The sequence below is a fragment of the Taudactylus pleione genome, unplaced genomic scaffold, assembly GCF_031769625.1.
Source record: "Taudactylus pleione unplaced genomic scaffold, aTauple2 ptg000533l, whole genome shotgun sequence".
NCBI classification, from domain to species: domain Eukaryota; kingdom Metazoa; phylum Chordata; class Amphibia; order Anura; family Myobatrachidae; genus Taudactylus; species Taudactylus pleione.
Genome location: NW_028284935.1, coordinates 5,473,996 through 5,497,369, shown reverse-complemented (window position 1 = coordinate 5,497,369; position 23,374 = coordinate 5,473,996). Strand labels below are relative to the sequence as shown.

At 47.7% G+C, this 23,374-nt stretch overlaps 1 protein-coding gene across 4 annotated transcripts in view; it reads right to left on the bottom strand.

The window, feature by feature from the left end:
• SLC4A11 (solute carrier family 4 member 11) overlaps positions 1-22,438 on the bottom strand; it is a 131,618-nt gene extending 109,180 nt beyond the window's left edge. For all 4 annotated transcript variants that reach the window (XM_088450891.1, XM_088450893.1, XM_088450892.1 and 1 more), the window contains exon 1: positions 22,349-22,438. In XM_088450891.1, the coding sequence (XP_088307017.1) occupies positions 22,349-22,388 (40 nt within the window). In that variant the 5' untranslated portion in view covers positions 22,389-22,438. The remainder of the gene's footprint in view (positions 1-22,348) is intronic.
• Between the last annotated feature and the right edge of the window lie 936 nt (positions 22,439-23,374).

Genomic DNA, 23,374 nt, shown 5'->3' with positions numbered 1-23,374 from the left:
TAGATACCCCCGAATAGCCCTGCTGAAGGTATTTGGGGTACTTAAATGCTGTCATTAGTTAATTAGCGTCTTTGCACAAGTGATGAAGAATAGCATTTTGCAGTTTGTATTGCAGAAAATAACTAGTCCCAGCAAATTTGGGGTACATGATAATGGGTGCTAGCATATTTTAAAGTTGCTAAAGTGAAGTTTTAAAAAACTCAAATAATCCACCTGCCGCAACAACCCCCCAGGAGTCTATTTCGCTAGTTTTTAAGTTTGTCCCCCAACTTTGTACTTTTTCACCCCCTTTTTTAAAGTAATTTTTTGGAATGTTCTTAAGTATTGTTTTAACTTTTTTTTGACCCAGTTTACCTTTGGGGCCTGTCCCAAGGGTGCAGGGAGGTTCTCGCAAGTTTGCACCCCAAAAACCCAATTCTGCGTTTTTTTTTTTGACAGCTGCCACAGGCGAATCTTTTTTTCCGCTCTGGCGAAAAGTCTTTGGGGTTGAATATGGGGAAAAGTTTACGCCTGGCGAAATGACGTCACCGGCGATACTTTTCCGCAGAAACTGACTTTTCGCACCTAAATGAATACAGCCCATAGGGCCATATTCAATTGCCGGCGAAAAGCCGTTATCGGCGATACTTTTGCGCTGATGACGCCAGTGCGAAAAGTCAAAGCATCGGGACCTGCGGAAAAGTATCACCTATGAATAAGTGGCGAAAAAAGGTGCAGAATTGGGGTTTTAGGGTACAAACTTCCAAAAACTACCCTGCACGCCTTGGACAGTCCCCCAAAAGGTATGGTGTGTCAAGAAATCTACAAAAAAAAAAAAAAAGTACCACGGGACACCCCAAAAAACTACTTTTGGGGGCAAAAAAAAAAGTTGTGGGATAAACGTGTAAACTAGCAAAATAGACTCAGGGGGGTCCCCAAGTACGCCACTGGTGTTTTTTATATTGCAAGTGAAATTCTCACGATTTTTTTAAAGTTCTCATCAGCCACTTTCATGTACCCCAAATTTGCTGGGACTATTAATTTTTCCCAAAAAAATTTGCTAAATGCTATTTTTCACCACTTATTCAAAAGACGCTAAATAGCACCTATTGAGACCATTTAAAGACCCAAAATACCTTCAGCAGGGCTTTTCGGGGGTACCCCTAGTGAACCCCCATGTCACAGCATCTTTAAGGGGGTGTCAGGCTGATTTCCCCAAAAATGACAGTACTTTTCGCTCACTTCGTTTTCGCCGGGTCCCGTGTTTTTCGACGATTTGGAATTGAATACGGGGATACGCGGGGACGAGAGTGGTACTTTTTCGCACACCTAACCTCCGATGTCGGCGAAAAGTCCGCAAACTGACTTTTCGCATCTAATTGAATATGGCCCTTAGGGGTAAATTTACTAAAGTGAGAGTTTTCAGAAGTGGAGATGTTGCCCATAGCAACCAGATTCTAGCTATTATTTTCCAGAAGGTGTTAGTTAAATGTTACGTAGAATCTGATGGGTTGCTATGGGCAACATCTCCACTTCTAAAAAAACTCTCAAATACACCCCTTTAGAATCATCTGTATAAAGGGGCCAAAGCTTCAACGCTCACCCGTGCGCTACAGAATCCAACGTCCCCAGCAGCGGAACGACGGTGGTTATGCTCAAACGGAATTTAATAGTCACCCATTTTTTACCCCCCAAATAATAAAACTGAGACTCTCTCCCCACCCCCCTTCCCCACCCCTCACATTGTTCTCAGGCTGCAAAGGGCACCCAAAGGCTGGCAGGGCATGCTGAGGCTTGTGGTCCCGCGAAGTGAAAATAAGCCCAGCTTGCTTATAAGCCTGCTCTAAGTTACCCATTCCCTGCGGTAAAATGAATCGCGACTGGAAGTGTCACCAGACGCGCTCTATAGAGACAGCCAAGGGGGTTAGGGGGGGCTGAAGTGTTTGGTTCCGTAAACTTCTGAGGCTGCAGATTCCAGTTCTTGGAACGGCCAGTGTGACGATGACCGTGCACATCACTACCTCCACCTTTACTTTACCACAGGCTACGGGATGGGGAGCAAGTCAAGAAACAGGGCGAGAAAAAAAAAGAAATACAAATGAATGAGTATATTAATAAATAAAAGAAAGAGGGAGAGAGAGAGGTCATGCCGGTGATGGTTGTAGAATGCGATGCACAGAGGAACTTCGATCTGTGCTGCGAGCAGCCGGGATTCCCGTATTCCAGAGACAATGTCTCCCTCATGTGTTAGAGGCTCAGTGGGAAGCAGCGTGCGGAACACGGCTATCCTGTAGACACACACACACACACACAGGGCAGCCCGATCCCTCTGCAATCCACACACACACACACACACACACACACACACAGGGCAGCCCGATCCCTCTGTAATCCACACACTACACACACACAGCCCATGCCCTCTGTGCATTGTAACCCGAAGTACAATGAGACCTTCCAGGACCGTCGCAGGTACACTTAATCCCGACCTGTCATCTGCTATGTAAGCAATGCATTATACATACACTATCCCAATGTATTATTCACACCCGGCTACTGATAACAAGCACGTCAATGTGCTGGACGGGGGGACATGCATGTGTCACTTTGCTCGTCAACTCTCAGACGTAAAACACTGCAAATAAAATAAAGCAAACATCTATGAGGCCAGTCCTAGTTTGTATATACACCCTCTGTGCCTTGCATTGCTAGCTTTCTGACATTATCCCAGTACCGAGCCAATTGGTTTTGGAGCATTTCCTGCATTATAAAACACCAAATACCCAGCGCACAGATCTGGCTTTCCCTTGGCCATCTCAAACAATTCTTGGGATCATGGAAACCCAATTAGGAACTAAGGGACCGTAGACACTCCTAAAGCGATGTGCAGCGCAGATACCATTAATGATCGTGGCCTGGATATTACATGACTGGGAGCAGCAGCCAGGCTCCTAGCACCATCATCATCTTATGGTCACAAAACAAGGCAAACAGACCACAGGGAGAAAAAGCACAGAGCGCCCCGTTTATCCCGTGCGCACCCGGATTGCTAATCATTTACCGGACCGACAGGTTGCTCGCACCTCTCAAGGTAATGCTGCACACGCTAAAAGGCCTCCGTGCGTGCAAGGTGCTACAACGATTATTGCTACGACCCACCTGGATCTATACCTTACACTGCATATAAACATAGTGAACTCACCTTTCTGGACAGATAGGTCGGCGGGGAGGGAGAAGGCAGCAGAGGAGAATAGGAGTAACTGTGTGCGCTACACCGGCTCCCACAGACAAGTAAAACTTGGTGGCTGGAAAGGAACACTAGAAATTAAGGGGCCACAGTAGTGCTGGGGAGGGGGGAGTAATGTTGCATCCATTGGTGGTGTGCAGGGAGATAAGGTGGAGTTAGAGCAGGGAATAACATGTGCCTGCTACCAGCCCTGACGAGTGACCAGGAAGGAGGGGAGGGGGAGATGGAGGCAATATAGAATAATAAAATCACATTGGAGCGGTCAGAGCCAGGAACTCCGGCAAAGGCACATTCCAGGGACAGCTCATCTCACGGTCGTTGCTTGCACGGAGGATGGAGCAGGAATCAGCCGAGGCGTGTGCCCATGGACACTGGGAGTACCAAGCGGAGGGAGGGGGGCTGGAGAGGTCAAAGCGGAGCAAGTGCACAGACAAGGAATTGGGGCACCCCAGCCCAGCCAGCAGGGAGGAGCAGCCCAGTGACAGACGGTTACATGATGGGAAGATGGAATTGCGCCTCACAGAGGAGACAAGCATGAATCTCCCGCTTGCACCACAGGTAACCAGACCTACAGGATTCTTTGCACTATACAGGAGCAGAGAGCAGCACCTGTGCCCCTCTCTCAGGCATCACAAAGCAGAGCTGTCCAGGTGCTCAGTGCAAGCTGGTATAACAGGGTTAGCAGGAGAGAAATTCATCTCACTGTGAGGTTGGGGAGGGCCGAGGGGATTTGGGTTCTCCCCCGATGTTGCCTTTATGCAGCCGCACTGCTGGCGTCCGGATTAATAACGCATTACCTGATCAGTGGGCACAGGCACAGCTCTAGACTAGCAACTGCAAGTAGGGACTCCAAATAAAGGACTCTTACCTGCACGTTTTTTTTTGTAAACTTTTGTGGGGTTTTTATTTTATTAGAGTCTTCTCTACGAGTATAAGAAAGGGGGCGATGCCGGCTAGCGTTTGTGTTGGTTTGTGCATTGCTAAATTGTGTTGTTGCTGCAAATGGAAAAAAAAAGATTGGTATAATTTATTAACATAAAAGAATTTAAAAAAACAACAGGATTGCTGTAATGCCTGGTTCCCTTATTTTTTTTTTAAATAACCAAAACTTCTCAGTCCAAATTATACCGACACAAACTGTAAGGAGCCGCCCGCATAGCCTTTAGTTATAGCAATGTCCTCTAATGATCGGATAGGACGGAGTTACACAGAAGGCAGAGAGATTGTCAGGACATATAGAGCCTGGGGAACACTACAGGAACGCTCTATGTACCATAGATAAACTGGAAAGCAGTACAAGCCATGATCTTTAGGTCACAGCAAGACAGAGGAAAAAAAAAAAAAAAAAATGATAACAACTTACTATTAAGAAGGCGCCAAAAATATAACCGAGCGCCTGGTCCGCAGAGTGATGAAGGTGTAAAAAAATAAAAGTTTTACCACAGAAAGCGCATTATTGCAGAGTTCCACCTTAGCCGGGGAACTTCATTCAGCATGAGGTGCTGCCGGACATCACCACAATGTCTAGTACTGTATGCTGTACAATCGTGGCTAAGCTGAACGGATATTCATAAGAATAGATCCCAGCAACTTGCTCGGAACTAGTGAACATCACTGGAGGCATGAGGCACCAGCTTCAGTGTGCCTCAATCCTCAGTGACATATCTAGTTGGCCCAAAAGGACCACGTCATAGATAATAAAGCTAGTTTTATGCTGACACCCAATTTTCTGCTTCACGTACGAATTCCTTCCAGTACAAAAAAACAAAAAAAAAAAAAAAACAGAGGGATGAAGGTGGAAGGGACTTGATCTGAAGCCACAGAAAACAGGAGCACCCACAGGGGGTCCTGCAATGTAGGGGCTGCGCTCGGGTGCAGCTGCGAGTAAAGAAACCTAAAAATATACATTGTGCAGATGTCTCCAGTAATTACATCAAGGTGGCGATGAACGGGCAGCTGCATAATGTGCTCATCAAGTTGACCAAGTAGTGGGAGATAGGTCCTTGCGGGGTCAGGGTGTCACATGCAGTGCGGGTCAGCGCTGTCAGGGTGTCACATGCAGTGCGGGGTCAGGGTGTCACATGCAGTGCGGGGCCAGGGTGTCACATGCAGTGCGGGTCAGCGCTGTCAGGGTGTCACATGCAGTGCGGGTCAGCGCTGTCAGGGTGTCACATGCAGTGCGGGTCAGCGCTGTCAGGGTGTCACATGCAGTGCGGGTCAGCGCTGTCAGGGTGTCACATGCAGTGCGGGTCAGCGCTGTCAGGGTGTCACATGCAGTGCGGGTCAGCGCTGCGCTACACTGTAATTGAATGTGCAGAAGTCACTGTTCTAAATCAGGACATCTCGTGTGGGGCCTGTTATTAACTTCAAAGTGCAGAGAGATTGTTTCCCTCCCTGCAACGTGACGGACTTGGGCAAAAATCTCGCTCATTCTGTCCATCAAGGTTTGGTGCGCCTACTTCTCCACAGGTGGGACTACAAATCCCAGCTTGCCCTGCCAGGCAGATAAGTTCACAAAACACGCGCTGTAGTAAGTTATAAAGGCGTGTTAATGGGGCAGGCCTTTTACCAGACTAGGGGGTCTATTTACTAAGCAGTGTTAGGAGACAGAGTGAAAAGTGATAAGAAAGTGATAAAGTGCCAGCCAATCAGCTCCCAACGGTCACTGTGAGATGACCGTTGGGAGCTGATTGGCTGGCACCTTATCACTTTGTCTCCTAACGCTGCTTAGTAAATAGACCCCTAGATTAGAAGATCAGACTTTCTTCATGCTGCCAAAGAAATGCCCTGGGCGACCGCCCAAGGCCCCGTGACCACCAGATGCCAGATAAAAGGGCGTTTTTTTTACACCCCGACTTCCCAGATGTCAGGGCAGAGACGGCCGGGCTGATGTTACGGAGGCCGGCTTTTCCTGTCAGCCTCCGTTTTTACATAACCCTTTTCTGTCCCTCTGTCGTTCTGGTTCTAGTGCAGTGTAAAGTGTGAGCTGTGCTCATTGCACAGAGCTGTCGGTTTTTTGCAAATCAGCATTACACCGCAGCATAGAGATGGGCTATTTAAAGATGCAAAGCTTCCTGTGCTACTTCATAGGGGAAAGGAGAAAAAAAAAAAAAGGTTTTACTGGACAGAGCAGATCTGCACAAAACACACAGGGGCTGAGTTGGGACTGGAGAACAAAGCAAAAAATATAGCTGGTAACCTTGCACCTTGGTCATACTTGCCTCCTGTCCCGGAAGGTGCGGGAGATTCCTGAGTTTTCAGGTAGTACCCCGCACCCCAGGAAGGTGGTCATAATTTGGGTGGTAAATAACGGGAATCACAGCGCCGTAGGGAGGGGGGCTGGGGCTAAAATTATGCAGATCACACAGTTTTAGCCTTCCTCTTCCCCACGGTCTCGCGAGTTGCAGCATTTTGCCACTGTGGGTTGGACAAATGAAAAGAGCCCAGCCCGGCCCCCAAAGGCGGGCCGGTCCAGGAGAGGAGAATGCAAAAGTAGGCAACTAAATTGCAGCATACTTACCGACTGTGATTAAATCTTTTCCGGGAGCAGCCTGCTGTAGGTTGGTTCAGGGGGCGGGCCAGGCTGTTGCCGAAATTAGGCCCCCCCCTTTCCCGGGAAAGTCCGCTATTTGTGGGTTTGTGAGGATGGGGCGGGGCTAAATGACGCAATTTGCTTTAATTAGCCCCTCCCTACTGACCCATTAAATCTCCCCATCCTGCCCGCTAGGTAGTGGGCAGGATGCGGGAGATCGGCCTACACTTCCGGGGGTGCGAGGGGCCTCCTGCGACTTCCGGGAGTGTAGGCAAGTATGATTTGCAGTGTTAAAATAGAGCTGTCTAGCATTTGTGGGCTGCATGCAAAAGCAGACAGTATTTACCCCGCATGCAAAAATAATAAATCTATTTGTACCTCTTGCAATGCAACATGGTTTGTGCCAGCTACAAAGTCACTTGCTTTGCTCCCAACTCAGCCCACCGATGGCCAAAGTGTACGAAAACTGCGCCACAAGTTACTTAACAGGTGCGGTTATAACTCCTAGCTAGCAGCCATCTGCTGCTCTTCTGTCATTTGGGCACTTCCAGCTTTCTTTCCTCAAAATTTACACTTAAAATACAGAGGAACGTATAGAACCATACTACTGCGCACAGCATTTGTACAGGGGAGGGGAGGGGAGGGCGTTTCTGCAATAAGAGATGCAGTGTCTCTAATCCTGATTTCCGTGTGTGCGGAATACTGTATGCTAATCGGAGGCAGGGAGGAGGATTTCAAACCAGAAGACAACAATTGCAGGATCACTGAGAGGAGTATATTACAGAGCACTAAAATGAAAAGGCCTCAGTCATCCTACAGCATAACGGCTCCATTCAGGGACATACATAGAGTTCCAAAAGAGACAGCAAGGAGAGAAAGGATTCCAAGTAATTATGTAATGTGCATCTGAGGAAGGAGCCACAAGTATACAAAAGGACGAAGGGTAATGAACGGCCATCTAGGCGATTTCATTATCCGAGAGGTTCCGTAGTAGGCTTGCACGCTAAGATTCTGTACGGTGTATATATAGGTCATGGTTGTTCAATGAAATAGGCTTATTTTTGCCTGTACCTCCAAGGCTTACGAGGCAAGAGGTTATTTTTTTTTTGCTGCACAGCTGACTCTTATGCCTGAAGCCAAGGAATAGGAAATACTGTAAAGGTGCCCATCCACTAGAAGACAGGCAGAAGATTGCACGATCACGACATTGTAATCGTGCAGTGGTTTGTCAGTCTGTGATGTGCCTGCACTGAGGGCCTGATTCAGAGCCGGATGCTCTGACAGAGCGCTCGCTCTGAATCAGGGCCGGGCTATTTTTTTTTTTTGAACGGCCTCCTGGCTGCTCGCACAGCTGTGGGTGGCCAGGAAGTTGGTCGCGATGGACAAGACCATCGCGACCATCGGGCTTGCGACGAGACCCTTGTGGTAGGGTCTCGTTGCCGCAAGCCCTAGAGTGCTTTCGACTCTAACAGAGGCGAAAGCACTCCCAATGACATCACTTGTGATGTCAGTGGGGCAAGCCCCAGATGGTAGGCGTTCCCATGGGAACGCCTCCGTCTGGGCATCCACGCCCCCGGCCCGCCCACCAAAGGGGGCTTTCTGTCACTCAACATCGACAGCACGCCCCCTTTGGTACGAGACCCGGGTCTCGCGCACGTGCATGACGAAGCCGGCTCAGTCATGCGCATGCGCACTGGGCCACCATCGACCCGCTTGCGAGCGCATAGCGCTCGAGAGCGGGTTTGAATAAGGCCCTGAGTGAGCAGTCGCTCAGTGCAGGCACAATCAATCATCTGCAAACATGCTGAAGCTGATGTTATCGTCAGGTTGACCAGCATGTTTGCACGATGATAGATGTCTAAAAGACCAATTGTTATAAACAATCTGTAAACGATTTTCGAACGATTATCGTTATTGTTCAATCGCTCATTTTAATCGTGTAGTGGATAGGCACCTTAAAACCATTCATATCTATAGGAAGAACGTTGCTCTCGGGTCCCCTGTATAGTAAACCTATGGAAAGCAGGGCGATTTAAATGAACGTGCGACACTTCCCTGAATGGTCGCATGCCAGGCTGCCATACTAGCTGGCACCAGGGCTGGTATGTATATGTGCCACGTGTCTTCCCAGCAGTGTCAGACCTAGGCTGCGGCTTACAGAGCAATAAACACAGGAAATCAGCGCCAGCCAATGCAATGCACAGACTGCTGTGCCAGTGACAGAGTATCGCCAGCAAAGTCTTTCAGTCTTCGCACATCTACAAGACCGGTGGCTTAATGCGGACGGTGGTGGAGCAAACACAATGTGCATAATCCTGGGTGTGCACCGGAACGTGCAAACAGTGACCCTGTGTACACACCTGACATCCTAAGACATGCCCGGGTGAACTTCCCTTCCTCCAACACAATGGAAAGAAGGTTTGATGGCTGCAACGGCTGCCAGTGGGTGGATTAATCTCAAACGCACTTTCATGGCAGAACCTCCAGGAATCTGACAGCGGGATAATAGTTTTGCTATAGGAGAATTCCATAAAACCTAGACACAGCAGTCACAGTCCACATGCTGAAGGCAAGTCACATATATAGGAGGCCTCCAATATATAAAGGCGTGCAACACAATACACACAGGAAAGGTCATCTTTTATCTTTCTGCCTGTGTCAGGCCTTGGCATCCAGAGTCTCCCCAGCTGTTGTGGAACTACATATCCCAGCATGCTTCCTATTTAGGAGGATACCACACTTTCCCTTATTACGAAGGAACCCAAACCCGCAGTCGAGGGTCCCCGATTCGCCAGCACAGACTTCAGAGAGACACACACAGGAGAAAAAACACACAAGACACAGAATCCCGAGCACAACATTACACCGCACTGCAATCATTCCTCTGCTGCGCCCCCAGCTGCAGCGTGACAGAGTATCCCTCGCCTCGTATAGGACGGCGCTCTTGCTCGCTCTCCCGCGCAAAATCCTGACAAAACTGACAAGTGCATTTATCTTTGTTAAGGTTTTTATAAACACAGAAACATTTTGTCTATTCCCTCCTGCAGATACCGCCTCCAGCAGGGAGAGTATAAAAAGGAACATGCAAGTACCGCTGGCATGTGGCGTATCGTAGTAACGGGATCACTGGTATTTTTCGGTCACTGTTTACGTGTAGTCATCTCATGCACTATGCCATTAGCCATAATAGTCACCAGCGCTTCAACTTGCTGCATGGCAGAGCGCAGAAGTGATCAGGGACACTGCCCATTAGAGCTCGCAATCTAATCTTGGCGCTTGACACAAAGTGGCTCGTCCAAGCCGACAGTGGAATTCAAACCCCAGCAAGTCCCTCATTACCGATTTTGCAGCGGGTGCTTTCTGCCTCTAAAGCCAGTCATGGCCCAATCGGAAACCAGGCGATAAAAACCAGCAGACCTGTAACATCTAGCACCAATCAGACTGCTAATGGGAAACAGAGGGGCCTATTTACTAAGCAGTATTAGGAGACAGAGTAAAAAGTGATAAGGTACCAGCCAATCAACTCTTAACTTCCATCCCAATGGCTGTGTTTGAAAAATGACATTTGGGAGCTGATTGGCTGGCACCTTATCACTTTTCACTCTGTCTCATAACACTGCTTAGTAAATAGACCCCTGAGTTTTTAGAGCACCCGGACTTTAACAAACACTGGAGAGCAGGAGCAGAATGCCAGGCACTGGGGAGATCTCAACGTCTTGATACATGGACATGAAAAAGGCGTAGCCTGCGATAGATGGTAAATGTCATTCATGCACAATTGCTACCAAGCCAAAAAAAACAAACAAAAACACACATAACAGGCACAAAGCTATTTTCCTGAAAATAAAAAAGCGTAAATAAAAATGTGATCTCCTCAGACAGGCATACGGTAGAGAGGGTGAAATGAAATCACAGAATTGCTGTAATGAGGTAGAACGCCACAGAACATCGCAGAATGACAGGGGTGGGTGGGAGCGAGCGTTTTGTGACTGCAGCAAATATAAACATTACACGGAGGCCACGTGGCTATTTGGTGACTACGTCCAGGGGAACTGAGATCCCTTTATTATTTCAGCAGGCAAGATGAATGGGGACAGTGTTGTGAGAAATGCACATTTTACCTCGCTGTTAATATTACATCAGCTCAGGGGGTACTGCCATCTTACGCTAGGCCAATGCTTTCTAGGGGCTGACAATGGTAAAGAAAGCCTATAGAACCCATCTTTGCCTGCAGAACATGAAGTAATAGTAACTGCAGTATAACAAGTTCCATTAGCTTCTGACAATAAATAACCCTCGTGTGTGCGTGGCCGGCCAGGGGACGAGGCCTTCCTTGTTCAGCGGCTCCTCACATTAATGGCTGGGGTATCCCGGTGCCTTTAGAGGAGTCATCATTAATTACGTACAAGTTGCTGTTAGGGAATCCAATATTGAATATGCCGGTCTGCAGCAAGTCATGCAGTTGGTCAGACCATCTACAAACAAGAAAGCTTCATCGTGAAAACCAAAGAGCATGCCAAGTAAAAGATGAGCTAAGATTTCTCCAGCGGTAATTGCCCTTGTGTGTTGAGCACAGAATTCCCCCGTATTGTTTTTTTATTTCCCTCTAACACTGCCAATACGATAGCTCATGCCTCAATGAATTCCCATCAGCACCTCTTCATTAGTGGTGAGAATTCTGAAATAAATTTAAGTTTGAATCTTTGAATAAAGAAAATGTAAAAAAAAAAGTGATAAATGCTGTATACGCCGCCGGCTCCAGGGACGGTTACGTGATCACCAGGTGAGCGTCTCAGACAGGTAAGTGTAACGCACGGACACACTTTGTGCTATTACTGACGGTGCTTTGGGATTCAAACCCCTGTGGGACTCTAGAACCTGTCAACACGCTGAGAAATATCTGTGGGAGGACAAATCCTTAGACTCTTCCTAAAACAATACTCCAAATTTTTGGAAATTAAAGCAGAAATTACTTTTTAATGTAATGTTTATGTAAAACATGCAGGAATGCGAAGTGTTACAGGTACGTTAAAGCCTAAAACATCCCTGCTTACACAAAACAATACTCAATCAATCAGCGCTGGCAGCCATTTTGTGGGCTGAACCAACAGTAATAATATAAAATAAAAAATTGCAGTCTACATATTTAATCTTCTATTCCTAACGCCTCAGGTTTTGTGAATATTTTCTTATCTCTCCAAGTTACAGAAGGTCACAAATCACTGTACAGATTAGATCTGTTCACCAGCAGGTTAATCCGGTCTGTCCCACTAACATTTCATCACTGTTGCTCTTTCAAGTTTCAGCCATTACTAAATTCATCCAGGCAGAACACTTACAGATATCTGCAGGAACGGTAATGATAGCGTATTCACTGCAGTATTCATTAGGGGCAATGGTGGCATGGCAGGACAAGCATGCAGACACAACCACACACGCCGTCTCCATATGCCATGCACCATCAATATGCCACCATTCATATTACACCTAACCAATCATCCATGCCCCAGCCACACTCTACCCACCGTACATATCCCACCCTACCCATCCTCTGCACCGTATTCCTAACCACCCACAGCCCACAAATTCTACCCCTACCTTACCCACCATCCATAATCAATGTTACCTTACATCCATACCCCAAGCCTAAGGGCCATCCATGCCCCAAGCCTAAGGGCCATCCATGCCCCAAGCCTAAGGGCCATCCATGCCCCAAGCCTAAGGGCCATCCATGCCCCAAGCCTAGACGCCATCCATACCCCAAGCCTAGACGCCATCCATACCCCAAGCCTAACAGTTACCCATACCCCAACCACCATCCATACCCAACCCTAACTGTCATTGAAAAGCCAACCGTAATAGCCATCCATACGCCAACCATAACCGCCATCCATACCCCAATCCAACTGTCGTCCATACGCCAACCCTAATAGCCATCCACACCGAAACCATAACTGGCATCCATACCCAACCCTAAATGTCATCCATAGCCTAACTGTCGTCCATACGCCAACCCTAATAGCCATCCATACCCCAACCATAACCGCCATCCATACCCCAACCATAACCGCCATCCATACCCCAACCCAACTGTCGTCCATACGCCAACCCTAATAGCCATACATACCCCAACCCTGTCACTCATACCCCACCATTAACAAACCACCTTACCCAAAATCCATACACCAAACACCATCACCTCCACTAGACATTCAAATTTTACAGCTAGAAATAAAACAAGTGAAGATATCGCTGCAAGTAACCACCTAGACCAGTCCTGCAGAACAAAAGCTACAGCCATCTGATACAGGAGACACCCAACTGTCATCCATACACCAACCCTAACCGCCATCCATACCCCACCATTCACAAACCACCCTACCCAACATCCATAACCCACCGTACCCATCAGCCATACTCCAACCCAAATCGCCCTCTATACCCCAACCACCATCAACTCCACTAGAAGTTCAAATTTCAAAGCTACAAATAAAACAAGTAACCAGCCGCACCAGTCCCATAGAGGGACTACTGCAACCATCTGATACAGGAGACCCCCACAGAGCCCCCGCACCGCCCTACACTCCAGCACGCACAATAAATCTAACCTGTCCCTTCATTTCCAGACCAGCCTCACCATTGTACGATATCCCAGTTCAGTTTGGAAAACAAGGAGACCAATGCATTCGCCTAGGTGGTGGGCACAAGGTGTAAGTTAGGGTCAGAGATAGGTGTCATTTATTGTTCTAATTAATTTTCTTCTAACTTTATTATTTTAGTTATTTTTTAAAATCCAAGTCTCCCTCCCTCTTTAAACGGCAGCTGTCACCTGTAAACAGGCCAGGCGGCCATCTTGCAGGTTGGAACAAAAGTCATTAAGAATAGAACTGTATCAGTTCAATCGTAACCAATGGTGAACAGCTGTGTCGAATACGGATTAATTACACAAAATCACTACTTTCCTGCAGAAATTCATACAAATAAGTAACCAGCTTAGGTGGCTCTGTTTTCTAATCATATGCTGGGTTTCCGATAAATAAGTAAATGAGTAATATATTGTATGTTATGAAGTGGAAGCGCAAACACAGGTGTGCAGCATTATACCAGCCAGAGGAGACCAGCAGGGGGCGCCGATGTGTCCGGTGCTGTCCAAAGTGCAAGGAAGACTGTCTATCCGTTACCTGGAGCCCATCGTAGCTATGAAGGAGGAAATCCCATCATATCGACAAGAGCCTGATCACCACTAGTCTATAATTGTCCCCAATCATCAATCCTTAACGTGGACCACAGCCCACACAACCAGCCCAGCCCTACACCCCCAGCGTTCACCGCACTCCCACCTGCGCAGTATGAACAGGAATAACATACGTCATAGACGATATGTTTATGCGGCGATATCTTCAGCAGCAGGCCCGGCATCGGCAAGTGTATACACACTCGCCGGTGCGCAACGGTCGAGATATCCCCAGACTGGGCTGCATGTACAGCCAACTGGGGATATGGTTAACGACCCGCGGGAGCGCGCATCGTTGATCGTTCAGTGGATACACACTGGACAGTATGAGCGACATCAACGATAACGATATTATTATCGTTTATAAAAATCGTCTAGTGCAGGCCTGGCCAACCTGTGGCTCTCCAGCTGTTTGTGAAACTACAAGTCCCAGCATGCCCTGCTACAGGTTTGCTATTAGGGAATGCTAAAAGTGTTGCAGGGCATGCTGGGACTTGTAGCTTTACAACAGCTGGAGAGCCACAGGTTGGCCAGGCCTGGTCTAGTGCGTATGCCCCATAAGTCAGAGCATAACTTAGTTATGTCATTATCCAGACGGCCAACAATGTTCCCCTTCAGTAACGATTGCATTTTTTTTTTTATATAAAAATAGTTCCAAAAAGTTTGGTGGCAACGGCGTCACGACAACCATGGGCGTCCGTGTGATGTGGGCACGGAGTCATTTCCCACAAGAAGAGAAAATGCTCTAATACGGCTTCCATAACAAACTTATCCAGACAGTAATGTGATTTGGGAAACAATTAGGACGCAATGATTAGATCATTAGACAAATGTGTGGGACTGCTACTAATGTGATTAGTACAAGTACTCTGTCCTATTGTATACAGACTGGTGACTGAGCAAATGCCGTTGGGTTAATGACTTAACGGTGGCGTGGAGGGGGCCCCATGCCAACCTTTAACTGGGGGGGGGGGGGGGAGGTATATCAAGTTGCCACCCTGTTTAATGGAATTAAGAATCAGTAATAAAAATATTTGCACAGTTCATATTTCGTCAGGGGCTGAGAATTCATTTGTTTTTGCACACGGCAAGTTTTTTGCACCCATCAGAGCTATTCAAATGTTTCTGCCAATGGGCGCGAATGCATAATTTCTGCTCTCCGCCTCCTGAGGTGGCGAGCAGAAATCGTTGAAAAGTCCCTCTTTGGGTGCCCAAACAGTTTGGGCACGCTAAGAAGGACTTTAGACGGGTTTAGCCGCTTTACGTGTCTAAAGCCGGTCTATTCGGGTAGTGACATGCGCAAAAAACTGAAACAGTTGATTAAAGCCGCGTCAGTTTAGACGGGACGATCGGGCACGCAAAAACAATTCAATTCCCCCATAATGTGCTGGGCGGCAGGGCCTGCGCAGATGTATTTTCATTGTCTGAGATGGGCAGTTAACGCGGTCAGCGCTTTATAAACTGCTGGAAAGATTTAGGCGCGTGAATGACAAACTCTCCATTCACTGGTACAAATGGATGATGTAAATTTGGAGTGATTAGATGCACAGTTATAATGCAATTGTCACCAGTAGCATGGCACTATCTATCCAGTCATAGGACAAGGGACGTCAAGGCAATTCTATAGCAGCGCACGACTACAGGTCCTTAGAAACACAGATGGAGTAAAATGTGTGTGATGTCCAAGTACAAAAACTCTCAACAGCAAACGCCTGCAAAACAGGGACGGGCCTCTCAGAGACTTTCATAGAGTTACTAAAAATTACAGGGGATGACCATAGCTATGTATCTAGTACAGTCTACAATACAACAACTAGTATCTGATTGGTTCCTATGGGAAGCAACACCTCTTTTCCTTCTTGGTTTAAAACTTTTAGTACATCTAACCCCCCTCTCCCCCCCCCCCCCTTCAAAGTGTCAAGCGTCAGGCATCCAGGAGCATCGCTCAGCTTCCCTGACAGTCCCACAGGCCCAACAGGTCTGTCCTACAAACATTCATCTATAAATATCTAACCACAACCTATTTGCTTCAGGCAAACCACGAATGTGCCATTGCAGCAGAACAAAACAACTAAATGTATACAGTATACATCTCTCCAAACATTCCATATTTTGACATAGATAGTCTATGTAATATTTATGCATTATTATTATTTTTTGCGCGACGTTGCACTACACCAGGGTTACCGCAGCTAATGATTACTGGTGGGCTCACGCACAGGCCCCAATGACGTGGTTAGATAACCTTTACTCTTCATCACAAATATATATCTCCAGGAACAGACCCTTTCTTACACTAGAGGCAACTAAGACCCTCATCCACTTACTGGTCATCTCCAGACTGGACTATAGTAACCTTTTCCTATCTGGCCGACCTTGACTCCCACCTCTCTCCACTCCAATCAGTCCTCAATGCTGCTGCCCAGCTCACCTTCCTCTCCAAACATACTACATCCGCCTCTCCTCTCCTACAAGCCTGTCCCCTTCAGTACCCAATTCACACACCCTTACAAAGCCCTCACCCAATCATATCTCTAAAATCATCTCCCACCATACTCACCCACTTTGCTTCACAAACGAATGCCACCTCTCCTCCCATCAGCTTACTTCCTCCAACCCCCAAGATTTTGTCCATGCTGATCCCAACCACTGGAACTCTCTCCCTCTCCTCCCCTCTACAAAACTTCAAAAAGGCCCACAAGACCCAGTTCTCTATCATAGCCATCCAGCTCTCATCATAACCCACCGCTCCATGCTCCTGGCTCACTGTCTCTCCTCTCCGTGTCACCCCTGTCTGTCTGCCCTTCCCTCTTTAGACTGTAAGCGCTCACGAGCAGGGCCCTCTTCCCTCGTGTGCTTTTCCTTCCCTCACTTATACCATCATATCCTCCCTGCCAACAGCACCACACACATGGCATTGGCTGCCCTGCTCGATATTTGGGTACTATGACGGCTGATGCAGCAATGTTTGTAGACCTTGTCCATGTCCTGCTATGTTCTGTACTGTAAGTCACTGGTCTCTTGTGTTGTTCACACGGTTTCTGTACTGTGTGAGGCGCTGCGGATCCCTTGTGGTGCCATATAAACAAAGGATAATGATTATACTCTTCTAGGCCATAAGTCACAAAGGGAATCGGTATGAAATACCGACGCCGGGAGGTCGGCAGCTGGAGTTTCCGACAGGGGAGGTTAGTAGGCTATCCCTTCCCCTCTCCCCCCCCCCCAACCCTCCCTTAGGAGTGCCTAACCTCAACCCTAGTGACTAACCCCGACCCTTCCCCGGGGGTGCCAAAACCTAACCCCCCATTTCCACACCCTAAACCTCACAATCCCTTAAGAGTGCCTAACCTTCCCACTAGTGCCTAACCATAACCTTCCCCCAGGGGTGCCAAAACCTAACCCCCCATCCCCGCACCCTAAACCTAACTCTCCCAGGGAGGCGCCTAAACCTAACTTCCCCCCGGTGGTGCTTAACCCTAACCACCCCTTGCATTAGCCAAAACCGAACCCTCTCGAGGAGATGCCTAACTCTAAGTTCCTCCACCAGTCCCTAATCCAAACACCACCCCCCGCGGCTAAGCGCTCCCGTGGCCCGGTTGCCTATGATCGGTATGCCGGGCGTTGGAATTTCGGCGTGTGGCTGATGATAGGTGTCGGTATTTACACGCCTATCATTTGTCCCATGCCGGGATTTCACAGCCGGGAAGCCAGCGGTCGGCATTTCGACCGCCGGCTTCCGTCACAGAAGATTATTACTTAACAGGTAAAAAGAAAAAATGTATTAAGAAAAGGACCTTCGCAAACGCAAAGTGTTTGGTGCAGCCAGCTCCACACATGCAAGTTGGCCACTGGATATATTAATACACATTACTAAAAAGAAAAGAACGTCAGCACACACACAGGTTGTTCTCTATGCTCCTACTATGCATGCAAGGACAGAAGCAAAAAGGTCATTAATGAAATATACTATAATTACGTACAGGTTTACATTTGAAGCAGCAAAACAGTTGTTAATCCACAACCAGTCTACATTCAGTTACTGGCAATGGTCAGCAGGGACCACATGCAATACATCTGCCAGCTGCAATCTCAGTACAAGCTCGCTGGACGATTCTGCAAAGAAGATACAGATTTTCCTGTCTGTCTGGTCAAGTTTCTCTGAAATGGGGACTAACCTGCTGGAAGCTCCATCCCTGGGCAGTCCAGGGCTACTTCTACATCTAACTGGATGAAAGTAGAACGATCCTCAACAAATAATGGCAAAAGTGCACCCTGGAGGAACCCCGTACCACGCCTAGCAGTGCAAGCCGCAGGCCGTGCAAGGCAATGTGTGCTCTAATTACAGATCAGCGTGCCCAGATGGCGGGGTGGCATATGCTGGGCATCTTATAATGCAAGCTCCCTGTGGCAAACAGACTAGCCAGGGACTGTTCTTCTGTCTCTGGTTAGGGCTGCACCACATCTCTAAGCATGCTCTGCCCCAGCTCAACAACAGGTTGGCAAGATGTGTGCTACCTATTTACAGTCATACTGATAATGGGACTTTATTGATATGGCTATTATGCCTTGTACCTGTCCTTTTGGAGAAAAGTGCTATATAAATAAACATTATTATTATTATTATTATTATTATTATTATTATTATTATGGGAGAGATATATTAAATCTGTCAAACTGTCATTTTAAATTATAAACTACCAGTCAATTAGCTCCTAACTGCCATGTTACAGGCTGTGTTTGAAAAATGACAGTTAGGAACTGATTGGTTGGTAGTTTATCACTCTCCAGAGCTTAGTACATCTGCACCTATGTCAGAAAAATAACAGTTAAAAGCTGATTGGTTGCTATGAGCAACTACTCTACTTTTTCTCTCTTAGGGCTTGATACATCTCCCCCACTGCTATCAATCTGCTCACCTGTCCAGTATAGCTTTTAATACATTAACCTCTCAGCAGATTCTGCCCATGAAATATCTTCCCCCGGGGAGACCCCCACCTAGACACACACACACACACACACACACACGACAAACATGTTTATGTATGCTTCTCTTTGGCAGGTCTTTCTTAAAAGTCAGCGTTTGTAACAGGATATAGCACTTTCCCTGCACACTGGCCAGAAATTAGATAACATATCTCTCATTCCAAGACAAAAAGACATCTACACGGCTTATGACCCCGGCACACGTGTAAATGGACCCAGCACATTCTAAATTCGTCCGTCTTTACTGCATAGCTGCACGCACTGTTCATGGTGACAGAGGACAACCCGGGACATTATATTACCAACAAGGTCATTATTACGTATTATTATTACCATTTTACTCATCGGGGTCCATCTCGCCAGGCTGTCACACAATCTTACCTTGTGGAAGACTACACTGGCATCTGTCAGAGGGATCTACTGTACAGTATATACACAACTATAATCCCCCGTCCATAACACGTACTTGCCTAATTTCCTGGAATAACCGAGAGGCTAGCGAATTTCAGAGAGGCTTATTACATAAGGATCCCAGGATCGTTATTAGAAATAAATGCTTTGCTATATAAATAGAGCGATTATCCCTATATATTTTTTTTATTAATATAATGAAGTAATATTTCTCTCCTATTTTTTTTTTTCCATTTGTTTTAAATATTTATTTATTTTCAAAAGTCCACCTGCGCATGGGAGAGCCGGTAAAGCCGCGCCCTGCATGCTCAGAGACTTCCAGGACTTACCGGAATGTAATCCTTTTAACACTGCCATCCACCATCGCCCTAATGCTGGCCACACACATAGCGATATTTTACCCGATCTGGCCGATTCCGACACATTGGAACGACCGATCGTGTAAAATATGGCCAAATTGAGAGTAAATCGTGAGTCCCCACTCACGATCACGATGGGAAGCGCGTCCCCGCTGGTCGCACATCGCATCGTCAGATCTGCCGTGCAGTAGGGCAGATCTGACAATCTAGGACGCGATGCACTGTGACAGTCTGGATGCAGGAGAGATAGTTTGAAGATTGGACCCCAAATCGTGTGGCGATCGTTAGCAGGGCTGCCGAGGAGAGTTTCAAGGGAAATCGTGCACATCGGCTCATCGTGTGCTGATCGCTATGTCTGTGGCCAGCTTAAGAGCAGACGATCACTCGGCTGCCCCTGGGACAAGTTAAAATCAGGGCAAAAAAAAAAAAAAAAGCACTGCAATAATAATTTGGTGATAGGAAAGCTTTGTTATAGCTGGCGCATAGTAAATACAGACCCTGATTAGCCATGGTTGGAGCTCACATCATTTCGAAATGAGATAAAAAGTTGACCTGAAGTTTTGCTCAGGCCACAAAGTGCACCGTGTACGAACAAGTAAGTAACATAACATCCATGTAATGTATATAATCAGAGCAGAACTGGGCTTATCCTGCACACGAGATGTCGTCGATACTGCAAACAATTAAACTATTCCAAGACCACTCCGGCCCCCTGTCCCGTCTTTCACGTTTACTGTTTATTTCCTGGATCTAAATAAAAACGGATGGTCATTCGTGCACCCCAGGGGTGGGGGGGCTGCTAGGCTGTGTTATATGGCTGGAGACGTCCCTGTTGCGAAATTCACCTGAATAATAACAGGGGGGGAGGTAAAGCCATTTCTCACACAAAAACCATCAACTTCCAACAATAGTCTCTGCGATCACCTACTCGCAAGTTCTATAAGTTACTTCAAATATGTACCCAACATGAGAATAGAATATCAACAGTTTAGAAAATAGCCATGACCACTGATTTTTCCACCATGTTTACATCTTTGCTACGCAGCTTAGCACCACAATAGGCAACGTGTGGCACTCCAGCTGCTGTGGAACTATGCAACCCAGCATGCCCTGCCACAGTTATGCTGTTAGGGCACAGTATTGCTGCTAGGGCACGCTAAAACAAGGCAGGGCATCATAGGATGTGTAGTTCCACAGCAGCTGGAGTGACGGACATCGCCTACCCTAGCAGATCATATATTACACACAGAATCCACATACTGGGCACTATTTTGCAAAACCTCTGAACCAGCTGTTTCCTGCAGCAAATCTGCATTATTCTAAATAATTGAATGAGGACGGAATGCCAGGGACTAAGTGAGGAAAGACAGGGACAACTTCTAAATGTAATTTAGAAAATTTTTAAGCTTCAAATTGCGGAAAGACCCCTTTCCTGGAACACACGTGCCAAGTATTCCAGATAACAGGTCTCGTACCTGTACATTATAAACATAGCTCGGTGTTCATACCTGGCACCAGTATATTCAGTCCAGCAACGGGGAAATGCTGGCGCTGTACAAATACGATGCTGGGGTAATAACAACAGAAGATACATATGTAGGACTCAATGTGCTGTTCTCGTTTCACGGAAACAAATGGCGATAAAGAGAAGTGATAGTAATATCCTAATGCCTATCTGGCTGTGACACAACTGCAGGAAAAAAGGTCACAAAAATAGTATTGTATCTCCAAAACCGAGAGTCACCAACTCACTGACTAATGGTGCTGGGCACAGGATCAGAGACAATTATTGAAAACACCATTTTCAGAGCTCGTCTACGGTAACAAGAAGCAGTTTCCACTATACAGCAAGGGCACATATATATATATATATATATATATATATATATATATACACACACACACACACACCACAAAAAAGTGCAAAGCATTCCTCAGAATAAAGACTAAGATCCCACATAACAGGCATATGTGTTTTTTGGGGGGGGGAGCCCTTTTTGCAAATACCCAGTACATACCCATGCAGAGCATTACTGGGAGCAACAGTCTGTGGCAGATTTTCCCAGCGCACCCCAACACATTAACATACATGCACTGCTAGTACGGTCTGTAGCCTCCCCCTAGCAAATGCTACATACATGTACTGGCCATACAGTATGCAGACTACCCCCTTACTCCCAGCACATGCCAGTTACATACATGCACTGCTAATAAAGCATGCATATAATTTCCCTACATCTAACACATGCTACATACAAGTGCTGAGTACACTTTGTGCAGACTATTCCACTGCCTCTAACACATGCTACATACATGTACTGATAATACATCCTGCAGCCTATAAACCAACCCTCAGCACATGCTACATGCCAGTGACATACATGTAATGATAAAACTCTGCAGACTATCTCCCAGCACATGCTACATGCCACTGACATATGTGCTGTGGGACTCCCAGGACATGCCAGTGACACATGTGTGCTGTGGGGCGATGAGATATGATGCAATAGGAGTCTCTCCCCCCCAGCAGCAGCCCCGGGGAAGCTGTAGCTCTCCCTGCACGGCGGGCGGAGGGGCCCGGGGCCCCGTACACTCACACTCACCGCATGGCTGGAGGTGGAACACCCGTCTCGTCGCTGCCATCTCTGCCGCCCGCTGCGCCCGCTCTCTCTCACCCCATCTTCACCATCTTCTCTCTATAAGTTTTTTTTTTTTTTTTTTTTTTTGCAGGAGGATCCGATCATCAGCCAAACCCAGAGCTACACCCCCTGCCCGGGCCCACACCCTCCCCCTGCCCCTCCTCCCGGGCTCACCCTCCCCCCCGCCGCCACCCGGAGACAGCGAGTGGCTGCCGCCTGCCTGTGTATGTGCAGGGCACCCGGCCCTGAGGAGAGGAGGGGGCACCGGTCATAGTGCCTGGTATACAGCCCTGAGGAGAGGAGGGGGCACCGGTCATAGTGCCTGGTATACAGCCCTGAGGAGAGGAGGGGGCACCGGTCATAGTGCCTGGTATACAGCCCTGAGGAGAGGAGGGGGCACCGGTCATAGTGCCTGGTATACAGCCCTGAGGAGAGGAGGGGGCACAGCTCATACTGCCTGGTATACAGCCTGGACACCCAGCCCTGAGCAGAGGAGGGGGCACCGATCATTATGCCTGGTATACAGCCCTGAGAGGAGGGGGCACCACTCACACTGCCTGGTATACAGCCCGGGCACCCAGTCCCGAGGAGAGGAGGGGGCACTGATCATACTGCCTGGTATACAGCCCTGGGGAGACGAGGGGGCACCACTCACACTGCCTGGTATACAGCCCTGAGAAGAGGAGGGGGCACCGGTCATAGTGCCTGGTATACAGCCCTGAGGAGAGGAGGGGGCACCGGTCATAGTGCCTGGTATACAGCCCTGAGGAGAGGAGGGGGCACCGGTCATAGTGCCTGGTATACAGCCCTGAGGAGAGGAGGGGGCACCACTCACACTGCCTGGTATACAGCCCGGGCACCCAGTCCCGAGGAGAGGAGGGGGCACTGATCATACTGCCTGGTATACAGCCCTGGGGAGACGAGGGGGCACCACTCACACTGCCTGGTATACAGCCCTGAGAAGAGGAGGGGGCACCGGTCATAGTGCCT